This window comes from Morone saxatilis, unplaced genomic scaffold, assembly GCF_004916995.1.
Source record: "Morone saxatilis isolate NCDOM2014 unplaced genomic scaffold, NCSU_SB_2.0 Contig4, whole genome shotgun sequence".
Classification (NCBI taxonomy): domain Eukaryota; kingdom Metazoa; phylum Chordata; class Actinopteri; family Moronidae; genus Morone; species Morone saxatilis.
In genome coordinates, this window is record NW_023339984.1 from 5,654,733 (window position 1) to 5,669,568 (window position 14,836).

General features: G+C 40.9%; 1 protein-coding gene across 1 annotated transcript in view; it reads left to right on the forward strand.

Annotated features, from left to right (window-relative positions):
- mark2b (MAP/microtubule affinity-regulating kinase 2b) overlaps positions 1-14,836 on the forward strand; it is a gene marked incomplete at both ends in the record, with an annotated part of 50,210 nt that continues 35,374 nt past the window's right edge. The window contains 1 exon segment of the mRNA XM_035675076.1: positions 1-937. Coding sequence (XP_035530969.1) covers positions 887-937 — 51 coding nt within the window.

Here is a 14,836-nt window from a genome sequence, read left to right on the forward strand (position 1 = left end):
CTCTCCCCCTCTCTCTCTCTCTGTGTCACCGCCGCGGCCGCAGGACGATAAGCTAACTAACTAGCTCTGCTTCGGGAGAAACTGTGAATTAGCTCTGAGCTACATGGGCTAATACTGGAGAGCCTGTTAGCCCAGCGCCGCACATTACTTCGTGTTTCTCGCCTGCCATGTGACCGTCTGTCGGATACCCTAACCCTGGATATCTCACTGGGAGCATTTTGAGTTGTTTTGTGAGAGTTGGGAAGGTCGAGATCTCGCCGGGAATAACTTTGGCCTGAAAGTTTGTGGAGCCCGCAGCTGGTTTCACAGCCAGAGGAAACATCTCCGCCACGAAGAGACAAGAAACAGGCGTCGACCCCGCGTTATGAAAACAACGCCGGACACACATTTGTAGTAGATTTTGGCGACAGTCGGGTCTTTCTCCGCTCCTGCGTTAAGTTAGTCAGCGACCCCACAGGTTAGCACGCTAGCCCCCCTGATTGAACCTCAGTAACTTTTCTTCCAGCTAGCCCGAGGAGCTAGCTCTCGGCTCTCCGTCGACGCTCGTCAATACTGGGGACTGACTGTGTTCACACCGAGGCCCGAAGCTCAACGAGACGTTTCGCTGTTTCCTGTTTTGTGCTTGTTGACAAACATGGGACGTGCGATTGCTGCTAGCTAGTTCGTGGCTAGCTGGCTGACTCCGCTGATGTGAGATTCAACTTGTTGATTCACGGGCTGTCTGTGTCTGTCTGTGCTGCTGCTAGCTGCTAGCACTGGACATCTGTCGGAAAGTCCCCTCTGCCATAAACTACACAGGTTTTAAATGCACAGTAGACACTGAAGAATCGTTGTTTCACTGTTGCTTTCCCCCCTTTTTTTTTTGGCAACTTCACGTCTTTCAAACATGTCAACCAGGATCCCACTGGTGCAAGTCATTGAAAACTCGACCGGCCAGGTAAGATGCACATCTGTTCTCCGTGTTATGTTGTAGTTGATGTTCACCAACCAGTCCACTTTAGTTGGAAACGCTTATCTGCTGTGGAGAAAGGCCCAGTTTGGCCTTCCAGAGTCTCTGGTTGTCTCCTTGTTTTTTCTCTGTCTCTGTTGTCTTTGCCACACAGCAGTGATTCACCAGCTTGCCTACGCACTCACACTGGATTTCCCACTCCTTGAAGAGTAGAAGAGCAAATTTAGGTTTCTGTTTAGTCTGGGTGTTGGGGCATGTCCCGCTGCTTAACTCTTCATTACTTTGACCTGTGCAGATACAGACAACCCTGTCGGCCACTTCCATGTGAATTCTAAGTTGCTGACAGTAGACAAACCCAGCATCCACATAATAGCCCGATGCATTATTAATAGTTCACCACAGTGCATGTGTGGCAAGTGTTGTTTATTGGGAACACTGTCCACTGTTTAAAGAGTCAGTAAAGTTTGACAAATGTTCTTTTTGAGAGTGAGAAGAAGGAGGTTGACTTTTGTTGGGCACCTGATACGTTATGTGAATTCATTTTTAAGTTATCGTTTTAATTTGCAACTTCTGTAGTACAAGCATGACCTAAAACAGTCGTTTAAATCTCTTTGGTGCGACCTGAGAATAAAGATCTATCGCTCATTGATTACTAAATAAATTATACACAGCCAGAGCCCTCCTGGAAGAGATTTAGATTTAAACTCACAAGTGTTTTTTTAAAATCGGCTCCCAAGATGTTAAGCTGAAAATATTATTTCTGGGTTCAGTCTAAGTACAGGCACTCACAAACAATACACATCCTCTGTTGACCTAAAACGACTGACCCTTACCCAGAGGCCAGACAGCTCCTAAACACACTAGAAATACCATCCCCAAGAATACATGTGTCAAAACTGCAAAGGACTTGCAGAGCTGGAGATCTGAAAAGATTGTGTTTTTCATGTTTCTATTGACTTGAGCAGAAAAACACTTTTTGGTAGTGTCCTTAAAAGACAAAAAAAGCCCTTGGCTGTGCTCTGCGAGTCATTTTTAGAAGGTTTGCTTCTGAGACTACAGTATCTGTCTCAATATTGTAAACAGTTTTATCTGTAGATTCATTGTAATTATGAAAAAGCCACAAGTGCTCACATGAAAACCATTATAGTTTCCAATACAGACCATGGCTTGCATTACTTGGACAGCTGTTGACAAGCATCCTGTGATGAAAAATCTCTTTATGAGCGATGGGTGGAAATTTCGCGTGTCCACATGTTGACAGAGTAGCTGTTGGTTGATGTCAGCATGTGCGAAGCTTAACCCATTTCTATATTTGTGTTGCTTGAGTATCTGTGAGTATAGAAATGTAGCTGTGGTTAGGATTTGATATGACAATGTTTCAGCTCTTGGCCTGTAGCTTTAATGAGTACAGCCACATAAATAGAGGAAATGTACACAGGACAGCACAATGAACCAAAATATGATCCAAATCGCAATATGGCCAGGAGCAATATGCAAATAGCAGAGGCTGCAATGTTTTTGATAAAGGAACAAATGTGTGACAAAATAGCATAATGAATTACTGTAGTGTTGGCCTACAAATCTCGTTCTCTAGATAAGAGAACGTGTTCGTGTGGTACAAAAAATTTCACACCATCATCATTTTTATATAATAATTTAAAACACCAATAGTAAATCACATTGCAATATGATGTTTTTACCATGTCATGCAGTCCCATTGTACACATATAAAAAAGCATTTGGTTAAAAAGTAGTTAAATAACACAAAGCAAGGCTATAGGAATATAACACGGTAAGCAAGGGGAGCGTTCTTAAATCACGCTTTCTTTTCAGTCTTTCCCAAGAGCTGCACCCTCTGTCAAACAGTTTCCTACCTGAAACATTGAAAGCCCAACCCAGGTGTGTAAACTGCCGCTGCACAGCCAACCAGAGTGCAGAGCTGCTCTCACCAGCCAACAGGCAAACCTGTGGGTGCTGGAGACTCAAAGGTTAAAAGATTTAGTCTGTCTTCACTTCTTGTGCGGATAAAATGCTGACGGAAGTTGTCTGTTGATACCATGATCTCACTGCGTGTGTCGGTGTGTGTGCTGGCTTGTCTCACACAATGGATCACTGCTTCCATTAGTGTACAGGAAAGCCAGTCGACAGCTAGAGTGGTATGTAGGTAGGTAAGTGTAGGCAAAGAACGACACACACACACACAGTGACACATGCATTTTCTTAATTGGCTACACCCTTACCTGGAACAGAAGTCATAAACAATACAGTTTGTTATATAAGTCTTTGACTAGAGCAGCCTCACACATACACGTACAGGGCCTTTCCATATTCAGGTGATGTCATAGTTGAAGGTTTGTTTTGAACATATTGGTATAACACCTACTTGTACAAACGTGAGTATTAACCTTTAATATTGGCAAACGTCTTCATTGAATTCAACAAGATCACAAGATGGCCTCTGCAGAAGGCTTTGGTTAAAAAAAACAACCCATCAAAAAAAAGTCTAACTTGCCGTTATTCAACATTATCCACCATCACACAGTGTGATGGCGAATCAGATCCTTGCAAGCATACATATCAGGTAGTAGTGGTGGTGTGCAGCATTGTTCCGCGAGCTAGAAGAAGATCAGACGGAGATAAACTGCTGCTGTGATAACTTTTCACTGTTGCACACTCGGGCTTCAAAGAGTATAAAACCAAAGTGCAGTATCATGGTGATAATAACCCTCAAAACTTCCTGGTCTGCCCTGTTTGTGTACCCTTTAGCAACATGCCTGTACCAATACAGGCTTGTGGTGTTTTGCTGTAGTGCTATTGTCGGTCTGAATGCACCCTATCTCATCCTACAGCACCCAGTGAGGATTTAGGGGTGGATGAAAAAAAAGTTTGGGGTCACGGTGTGTCCTTAACTGGGTTTGTAGGCAAAAGGTCACGGATGGATACTCCCGGACAAACACAGTCTGTTTTAAGGGCCATGTATAGAAAGCCTTTGGTGTCGGGTCTCAAGATACAGGACAAAATGGCACCGGACATGAAGACGGGCTCAGTGTTGACATGACTGTCGCTGTTGCTGATATTTTGGTCTGGTTAGTCAATGTGCCACTGCTTAACTGGACTGGAAAGGCTATTTGTTTTAATATTTGATGTCGGGTTAGCCTAATGGTGCCCTTTTTTACACATGACCGGCAAACTAAGCTGTAAGTTATTGGAGGGTTTTCTCTAGACCTTCAGAGAGCTTAGGTCCTGTGCAGCCTTTGGGTTGGTGGTGGTCACTTTGAATCCCACCTCCAGACCTTCAGCCACCCCTACCTGCCCATATTCCAGTTCTCTCTGCTCCAGCACACCTGAACCAGCTGATGCTCACACCCTGATCCAACAGTAAGGGCGGGTGAGTTTCATCAGGTGTGTTCAAAACAACAGTGCCATGATTACTAACTGGCTGTTGTTATGAATTCAGTTTATAGAAAATGAACATTAAAAACACAGGTGTAGCAATTTGGACTCAGTGTGATTAACATCATTTTATCAGCGCTTATCACTGTACATTAGTAAACAACTAGTTCCGACCTGGCGCATGATTCAATGTCAGTGGCGACAATAGAGCCCTCTACGTTCTAATTTAATTACCATTGAACAAGCTTAACACCATTTTACCAGTGCTTATGGTGATCTGTTTAAGTCAACTTTTGGCCAACAAGTTGACAAAGCAAGTAGTAGTAGCGAAAGTTACGGCCCAAGATGGACTACCATCCTATCTCCATAGACGGGCACGAGGCACATACCAGAAGAGAGCTGTCAAATGTAGGGAAGTGACTTGTGACATCTTTCAGACGGTGTGAAATGGCCGATGTGTTGAGTGGCTTTGACCTGACATGTTGCCATGTTACACAAGCGTTTGGTACTGGCTGATAGTTTGAGGAACTTATTTGAATATGACTCTCATTATCAGTGTGACACCATTTCACTGTCGGGACATTGTATACCTGGAATTTGTACATAATACAGCGATAAAGCAGGTTTATTAAAGGGACAAAGCACAATGTGTTTTGCCGCAGAAACATTTAAATTATTGGAGTAAGTGGGTCCAAAATGGGTTTGTGCATTAACATGCTTAACTGTTTGCTGGAGGTTTGCACTCTTTGTCCACTTCCCTAGACATGATCTCTTGATTGTCTGATTTCCTGTTTTACAATGTTCCCTCTCTATTCATTGAGCCACGACTTCTGAAAAGACAGACTAATGCAGCCAGAAATACTGGTCTGCTGCTTCAATTGTTACTTCATCCTCCATTTCATTGTTTGGGTAGTTGCACACTAGCAGAGCGAACTGAATCCTCCCTATATGGAGGTGTTATGGATTTGAACCATTCATTTGTCCAAGTAAGACATTTCCTTATTGTAGAAGTAATGTGGAGAAAACTCACAACTACCTAAACTATATTTAGTACTTGATTTGAGTGTTTACATTGGACTTATTAAGATTTATTTATGCAAGACCCTCCATCCCCAAAGGAAGTAAATCAAGGAACAAGGTGATGAAGGCCCTTTATTGATATCGTTCCATGGTGGCTTTCTAACAAGGTGTGGTGTCTTTATAACCAAACTAATAATTGCTGTCATTTAATGCTTCCTGTGAGTATACACTAAGCACCACTGAACATTGTTCTGCTTTTACACTACTATATAAAGCAGGAAAAAGTGGGGGTGGGATCTGCGGGATTCCTGTGGGACAGCAGGACTATTACGTTTTATTGGAGGACCATATGGGAATAAGGAGAATCATCTGACAGTCATTTCATACACCGCAGCTGGCAGGAGTTCAATGCAGAAGCCTTAACATTCTCATTTAGACACTTGAAAGTGTTGTCTATCTTGTAAAGACTTACCCAGGACCTTAAAGGTGCCCTGTTACCTAGATCAAGTTAGATGTTTAACTTGATCTAGTTAAAACAAACACACATTGCATTCGGTGTTTCTCACCTGATCATTTATAAAGTCAAATTCTAAAGTTTTAAATCATTAATCATCATCACATTATCAAAAAGTCATCAATATATCAAAAGTAAGGCATGAGAAATCAGCAACAGTATGCTTATGATTTGTATAACTGAAAAATTAAGTTTGAATCAGATGGAAAATCAGTTAATCTGTTTTCCCAATTTTCCCCCCCATTTTTGGAATGCTGATTTTAATTGTTTGCCTGGAAAGATGCCAGGACCAGTATCCATATATTTTTAAAAATTCAGTTCAAATCATAACGTGAAAGTCTTGTCAGTCCTCTGTGGTAGTCTCTATCTATAGGTGTTTTCCAGTTTAACCTTTTGTAACCTGCACCACGACATGAAAAGGTGGCAGCGGTGGTTGCAGGTTCACGCACCACAGCAACAAAAGACAAAGCTAACGCTGGATTGGAAATATGAGGTTAGCTGAGCACAGTTGGATATATTTCACCTGACACCTTGAGTGTGATAGCCTCACAGAGAATCTCCCAGCAAGCTGTTGAGCTGGAAATTCAATATAGAGAGAGAGAAGCACTGAATGTGAGAGTGTACTGACACAAGATGTTTTTAATATTCTAGTGTTCACCTTTTCTTGTCTGTCTTCATTCATGCTCTCCTTGAATGAGTCATCTTGCAAGGAATCTATAGCACACACGGGCGAACACACACACACACACACACACCCACACACACGTTGCTGTTACGCCCAGGAAACCATAAATTACGCCTCTCTCCTTACCAGACCAGTCACTAGGCAGATGAACAGAGAGACAAAGCTAGCGAGGGCCCTAGCAACAGAGAACCTGCCTCAAACGCACACACACTAGATCATTCACTCCATCGCGTTCACATTTGTTCTTGCTGGCTCACACACACTAGCAGCCCCTTATTTTCCCCGCACACACAGACACATGCAGTTACTTGTTAATTGGCTTGGAATTACCGTTTGGATTTAACGAGTTCTGTTTGCCATTTATACCCAGAGTTCCCGTGGACACATAAATATAGGACAAGCAGGTGTTACCTGGGTGTTTAACCAACATTGCTGGTTGAAGTTCAGTGTGTTGTGTGTATTGGATTGTCTAAGGGGGCAGGGTAAAACAGGCCTTTCCTGTTGAGCCGAGTGGTAGGTGTGGCAGCTAACTGTAGACCTGCCATTTGAAGGGCTTGACGTCATTCAGGTGAAGGCGTGTGGACTTCTCTCTCTCACTACTTCAGATGACTAAACAGAGAGACTGAATTACACTGATGTCAGTCTTCCGTTGATACTTGGATCTCTCTTGGATCAAATGTTTGTTTTGATGTCTGGGAAAGGTTAAATGAATACTTAAGGGAACTGGTTAAACTGTCACTCAAGCTGCATTGTGGCCTTTTTATCATATGGAGAAAAAAAGTGTGTTAGTCTTCGCAACAACGCTAGTTTAAAATGCTTTTTAGCAACCCCGACTGTTGCCCTGGTTTTAATCTGAGTCCTTTTACCACTCTTATTCTGCAGGATTAGTTGAGTCTATTGGAGGAAACCTTCTGATCTCTGCTGAGTCACACTGATCAGAAATAACGCAGAATGAGAAAGTTTGGTAGTGGAAGCCCAGGATAAGCAAGCAATAACCCAATCTTTGATTATTGGAGTGTACACCCAAATGTTTTTAGTCTTGTTACTTGAGCCCAGTTGCTTAATTAAACATATCCCCAAAGACAAACTGGACACTGTAATAGTATAGTTCCAAACTATTTTTGTATTTTCCATATAAAACTTTTACCTATATGACTGGAATACAAGTTGTGTCACGTTATTTTGAGACCGATGCATCATACCGCTCCCTTACACTCAACACCACTCTTCCTAGGTTCCCACATGAAATTGTGAGAGGGGAAAAGAAACTTAGTGAATAACTGCCTAAACAATAGTCATATGCAAACAGCCAGTATATGGCCTTTGACTTTGTGAAATAACACCCGGTGCTTTTATTTATGTTTTATTACCCAAAAAGTTATTGGCAGTGGTCTTTGACGGGGTGGCTCTAAAAGATTGCGGGAAAGCCTGTACTCCATTTATCTATACATGTATTCATCAGCTTTTCAAATCAGCCACCCTGTGAAAGCTACACAGACCTGTTTACTCTGGTGGCTCACACTCCCTCACACACAGTTGCATAGCAGCAGAACAAGGGCACGCAAGGAAGTGCTGTGCAGTGTGTCCCAACTGTGACAGCAACAGAGCAAACAGGAGCCCTGACTTGATTTGACACACACACACACACAAATATCTCCATACCTAGGGAGCTCGGCTGGGGTAATCCAGTTCACGAGAACACACACACAGACACACACGACACTACTTTCACAGCAAACTGCGACCCAGCGTGACACCACCTTGTTAAAATAAGGGGCCTCTCACAAATTTACTTAGCCGTGTGTGTGTGTGTGTGTGTGTGTGTGTGTGTGGAGAGTTTGTATGGCGAGCATGTGTATATACGAGTCATTCTGTATATTAGATATTGCCCTGCAGAGTGTAAGAAGATCAACATTGACTAAAGCACAGTGCTTTGTGTCTATAGTTACTGGTGGCAGATGAGTGGTAGTGTAATGGTTATGGATAGACAGGGTTTTGATTCAGCTGGCACTGCTTTGGGCCATAATGGGTTAGGTTTGACGTTAAATATTAAAAGATCCATAGCTGTTATAATCTGCGTACAGTGACCGCTGTCAGTAGGTTGCATGATTAATCATTTATTACTGAAGCACAGGCATGATGACATTTTTTTTTAATGGGATTTTCTGCTTTGTCACCAAAATACATTTGTGTGATAAGTGTGAGTCATACACGTATATTATTGTTGCTGTACCTCGAAGCTATAAACGGACCTAATGACAGCTTCTGCCTTGTGAAAATAATCTTAAGTACATATAAAATAATGCTGTACATCCTTGTCCTGTTTAACTGGCTTTCCATTATGAATTGAATCAGGCTAACTGTCAAACAGGTGCTGTGACATTTCTCTCAGGCATTTGGCAGCCTTTTAACTGATGTCATTTTAATTTCCCTCTCATTAGAGTGTTTTGTTCACACGAGTACTCCCAAAGTTATTCCCTATTGGAATCTCCTTGTAATTAGCTGTGGTTTCAGTGCTAATGGGTGTTTATATGTTGCTATACAGTAAGCAAAATGTAGTGATTAAGCAGAGAAAAACTTATGTTACTTTTGTGCTAAGTTTATGGTATGGTAGTATTAGGATACTGCACACTACACACGCTCCTGTTTAAGCTAAACAAGCTCTCTTTGTCACATATATATCGGTTTTTCTTCTGGAAACCCATCTTGGCATTAAAGAGGAGTATAAATAGAAACATAAACATATGAATAGCAGGGTATAAAGAAAAAGAGTGATGGGGAGGGAGCAAGAGAAAATGAAGGAAGGATGAAAGGGATACAAACCAACATCGAGATAGAGGGCAGGATTCAGCAAGCGACAAATCTCCATGGCAACACAGCCATCACGACCTAGAGTCGGGAGGTGTGTGTGTGTGTGTGTGTGTGTGTGTGTGTCCTCCCTCCCACCCACAAATTTCAGTATAATGCAGCAGCTTTTGTATGTGGTTGTTATGTATCCAATAAAGACCCTGTTTGTTCTTAGCTTGTTTGTTCCCGGTATAGCTTCGGTTAGTAAGTCGAAATGTCTTTAAGTATTGGATTGACTTTAATTGAGTTTAAGAATTGAATTATTTTTTTAATAGACATATTAGAATAGAAGTATTTATCTTTTAAAATGGAAAATTCCAGTTTCATATCAGGAATTCTCCTCTTTGTTAAACTGCCTCAGTTTGACCATGACCAACACACACATTTAAATAATGAACATTACATTATCAAAACTTGTATTGCTTTATCAATTTATTCTAGATACGCCGAGTAACACAAATGTGGAACAGGTGGAACTGTGGAGGATGTTGTGTGCTGTGAAGGCAGGAAAATAAAGTTGTTATTAGCAGTGCTACCTCCCTTTTAAGTCCAATTAAGCCCATTGGACAGGATTAATTAATAAAATGAACTTAGACAAGTGCAGTTAACGAGAATCATGCTCATTAACTACACGCCATCTTTCCAGCAAATTACAGCAGGTGGTTCGTTCTAGACAGCGCATTCCCCAACCGATTACATGTCAAATTAGTTACATAAAGGCAGTCTACAGGTCTGGTAGTGAGCTTAGATGTATCTGACATTACAACAGCTCCTTTAATGAACTCATTGTCCAATTGTCCTAACAGCTTCTCTCTTTTTCTTTCTCCTTTCGGATGAACAGACCTCCAATTAGGACTGTGTGTCAGTGTAAACGTGTAGCCAAAATCTTTTTAGTTCTGCCATTAGCCTCCACAGAATGTGTAGAGATCTGATTAAATTCAATAACATGGTTTAAAAAAAACACCTTTAAAACACAAAGTGCTTATTTGGAAGGGAGGTTAAGTATTGGAGGACCAATAAAACAGATATTTAGGGCTGTGATTAATGTTATTATGACTATATTGAAATTACCCATCCTCCTGTAGAGAAATGAATCACCATCTTTATTTGGCACTGTGTTTTGATAACACTTAATGTAGTGTTAACGTTATATTGACTGTAAATGTATTATTAATGAATTTGTTAAATCAATTGTCCCCGTTCCCAGCCCGCCCCTCCGTCCCCACAGATGACCCTCCCTCACACCTTGGGGAAAACGTTGCACATGACAATATAAATCAATTTGAGGGCAAATGGTCTCTGGCAGTGTGCAAGTGTTAAGACCTCCAGTTTAAACTCATAAATTGGTTTGCAACTCGTTACTCTTAAATTTAATTAGGTTTTTATATGTTTCCCCCATGGTTATAATTATCTGTCTTCAGCCATTACTTCCCTTTTCAATCTTAAAATGCAGAGTGTGTATAGTTACATGCTCCGTTCTGTCCAGCTCTTCCTCTGAGTTTACAGTGACAAACTGAACTTGTCTTCGGACAGGAAGCGACAGAACAGTTTATTTGACTTAATTATTTTAAATGAGACGAAACAATGTGATTACATTTAATTGTTAACAGCAGGTTGTGATGTGGTATTTAAAAAAAGCAATCTGCATAAACGACTTGTAATAATAACTGCCAATGAACCATCAGTTTGTTGGTTGGCAAAGTTGGCAGAAAAGTCACCATATTTTAAATGTAATAATGGGTCTGTAATTATACCCCATGTTTTAGAAATACACATACAGTACAAAAATGGTCTGAAATATTTTACATAACAGATTAATTATTTTGTTTTTTGTATTTTGTTTCTTCACACTGTGTCCGCCACTATAAACAAGTGCTTCAGCTTCTATAATAGACAAATGTGATTTTCAGTTGTGACTGCAGAATGACGTACTGTAAGGTGAAGTAGAGTTAAAGATAGGCAGAATAATAATTGGGAAGCCTTATCAGATTATAGTTAATTGATCAACGTGATTATGCGATGCATTAAGTAGGGCAGAGAGAGCATTTTGTCTACAATACAATGTTGTAAATGGTGTTTAGTTTTTACAGTTTATCAGTTTGTGTGTGTTTTTAAACGTTATTACCCGTACTTTACCTCCCTACTGTTGATGATGTGTTTGCCTATCTTGCGTTTGCGTTGAGCTCTCTCTTGATAGTAGTGTGCTGCACACACTTCATGTGTGGCTGTCCTTGCGGGTTACTTTCTGAACCTTACTGTGTAAAATTCCATCTGGTTGTATCTGAGTGGCTTCCTCCCAGAACTCAGATTAGTAAAGGTCAGTGATAATGAGGCTTGAGTCAAAACACAACCAGTACTGCCTTGGATTAACATTACTTCTTTGTGTGTGTGTGTGTGTGTGTTGGTCATGTGCACATGCCTGTGTTTGCAGTGTGGCAGTAAATGGCTCTCAGCTGCAAACATCTTGTCAGTGAGTTTTCACTTTGTGTGTTGGGAGGGGGTCTGAATTGTAGGGACGGATATAAACACTATACTAATGGTCTCTCCACACGGTAGGCAAAGAACTCACCACACACACACACACACACACACACACACAAACACAAACACAAACACACACATCCGACAAACTCGATTCACAGTAGCTGACAAACTTGGGTAGATTCAGAGCGAATTTTCACTTTATTGTGCTGTGAAAACAAATTGACCTGGAAATCAGAAATAACTTGAAGCAAGAAATGTAATATAGATATCATCCAAGTTGAAGATGAATTTAAATGGTCGGTTCACCAAACTGCAAAATTGAACATTAAATCAGACCGTGGAATCATATTTAAAGATAGAAAAGTAACTGTGGAAGAGCCAAAACTTTAATGTGATACATAAAAACATTCATATAATTTGATAGAGAAATATCCATTTGCTTTGATTTCTATTGCCAAATCCGGCTTATGTGTTGGGCTCTGACATGCAACCACCGCTACTGCGGGGGAATACATTACACTGTCCCAACATCCACTGTCTGGATGTGAAAGTTATGTACGGAGAAACTATTTAAACAAAAGGAATTGTTAGCAGGAGATATGCGGGGTAGCAGCTCGCCATTGTCCCCACGTACGCAGGTCGTCATCTTTAACAGTCCTCGGTTGTTGTTTTTTGTCTGCAAGCCACTCAGATTGGGATTAAAACATGATTATTTAACGGCGATTAATGAGACTAAAATTTGATGTCATGAGGCATAGGCTCTGAGCTTCAACTATTTATACAGCCTTGCTTTCTGCCCCCAGTTAAGTGTTACCTGAAGTGGTCATGTGATTGGTTACATTTGTCTTTCAGCTGCGTGTTTCCAATTCATTACCTCTAATCCTTTCACAAAGTTGCAATGAGAATATGTTCAACTATGTATATAACTGAAGTTAGCCATTGTGAATATGTCAACTTCTTTGCTAAACTGTGTAAGTTACCAGTTTCAAGTTAGTATTCATGAGTCACATGCAGCATCAGAGAGTAATGTGAGAACAAAACAATGATGTCACTTATTGTCCTCCAACACATCTATAATTATAACTGAGGGGAGAGAGGAGAGGTGGATATGCGCGTGTGTGTTGGGGGTGGGGGGTGCTTAGCCTGCAGCTGCCCAAAAATGAAGGAAGAATCAGAAGACAAAAATAGTCGGACATGAAAGAGGATAGGCGAGAAGGAAGACTAAAGAGTTGAGGACTGTGGAACAGGGAAAGAACTCAGAGGAAACGCGCTTGAATTTTAACTTGCTGTACTTTGTACAATGTCAGTCGACTACATAATTAAAAGTTAAGCCTGCTGACGACTGGGGGAATGATCCATTTAAGCCCTAGTTAACCAAAGACTGAAAGTTTGTCTCCGTCTACTGACCTTTATGTCAGTTGTAGTACAGTTGTACCAAGGTTATACATACAGCCTTGGTTAGCTGGTTAACTTTTATTTCAGCCCTCCCTGAAGCATGAAACTTGTACTGCCTAATCCAAAGTTCAGTTGTCCTCCATTGACCTCATTATCTCCTACATTTCCCAGACATCTTTTAGAGGAAGCGGCCTCAAAGTAGTCATTGTAAACACCATACATCTCAAGGCCCCTAATTGCATTCACGTTTCTCTCACTTGCATCTTTTCTTTGCGTCTAAGTCCCTCCCACCATGGATGTATGGAGGGAACGAGGAAACCATGTGAGGTGAGAAGAAACAAGGAAATATGTCTTTCAGAAAAATGAGACGTCCTTTTCTCTGAAGCTTCTGTGACTGATGGCCGTGGCAGCTGATCACAGCTGGATCCGCTGTCAGTCGGCTTCACCAGCTGTAGACACTTTTGATGGAGTTTGTGTCTGCACACATACTGTGCCAATACTAATAAAGGCACACAGTTAACAAACACCTGCGCATGAGTAACAACCTGCATTCTGTATTTATACTGTGTGCTCCTCAGATGCACAGGAATCATTTCTACTGGCAGAATGTATGTTATTTGTTTATTATTTGCGTCTGTATTTATTGATATGTCATTGTTAATTAATTATTAAATAACCCAGTATAGGTTTATGCAGGAATGATCAGCCTCTGAATGGAAATGACGATACATTATGTAAAAAGTGTTTCTTCCTGGCACATTCAAACTCTGACTTCAGTTGTATCCATAATAAAAAGTTAATGGGGGAAATATCTGCTAGTTGTTGTTCAGAACTAACTAGATATAAAACTTGAGAGTGATACTTGAGTTTAATCTATTATCTTCTTCACTCTGGTATGAAACTCCTGTTCTGTTGGGATCAGCTGCAGCGTTCAATCAATAACCAATATCCAGTAAAGGGAGTGTGTTGTCCGGTAAAAGACTTCTGTGAAGTCTGCTCTTGTGTATTCTTGCTCATGTCTACTCAGAACAGAAATGGTAGCTTTGAGACAACCTTCAAGATGCTGGACCAGAAAAGACTTCTGGTTCGAGCAAGTAAAGCTCAAATAAGAGACTTGCACCCACAGTGTGAATGTCTCCTGCTGCCATCTTGGTGGCACATAAAAGTTGACATTCTTATCGCTATGTATCACTTATTAGGGCATTGGCACACTCATAGTTACAGACTTTGGAAGAAAACCAGCATCTGTTTTGTTACCGTGTTAACATTTTGATCAAAATGTACTTTTTAGTTGCGATGAGTTTTTATTTATAGTTTTTAAACAAATACACTGCTGTGGAAAGTTCCAGTTGGCAGTTACTCCAACACGTTACCCTTCATTGGTGATGCAGTTGTTGAGGAGCCTTGATAAGTTCATTCATTCATTACACCTGTGGGGTTTGAAGGTTTTGTTGAGAGAGGCTGTTTGAGAAATCCTTGGAGCACTGACAGGTTATCTCTCTGACTCAAAGGCAATGAGTGTATAATAAGACATATATATATATATATA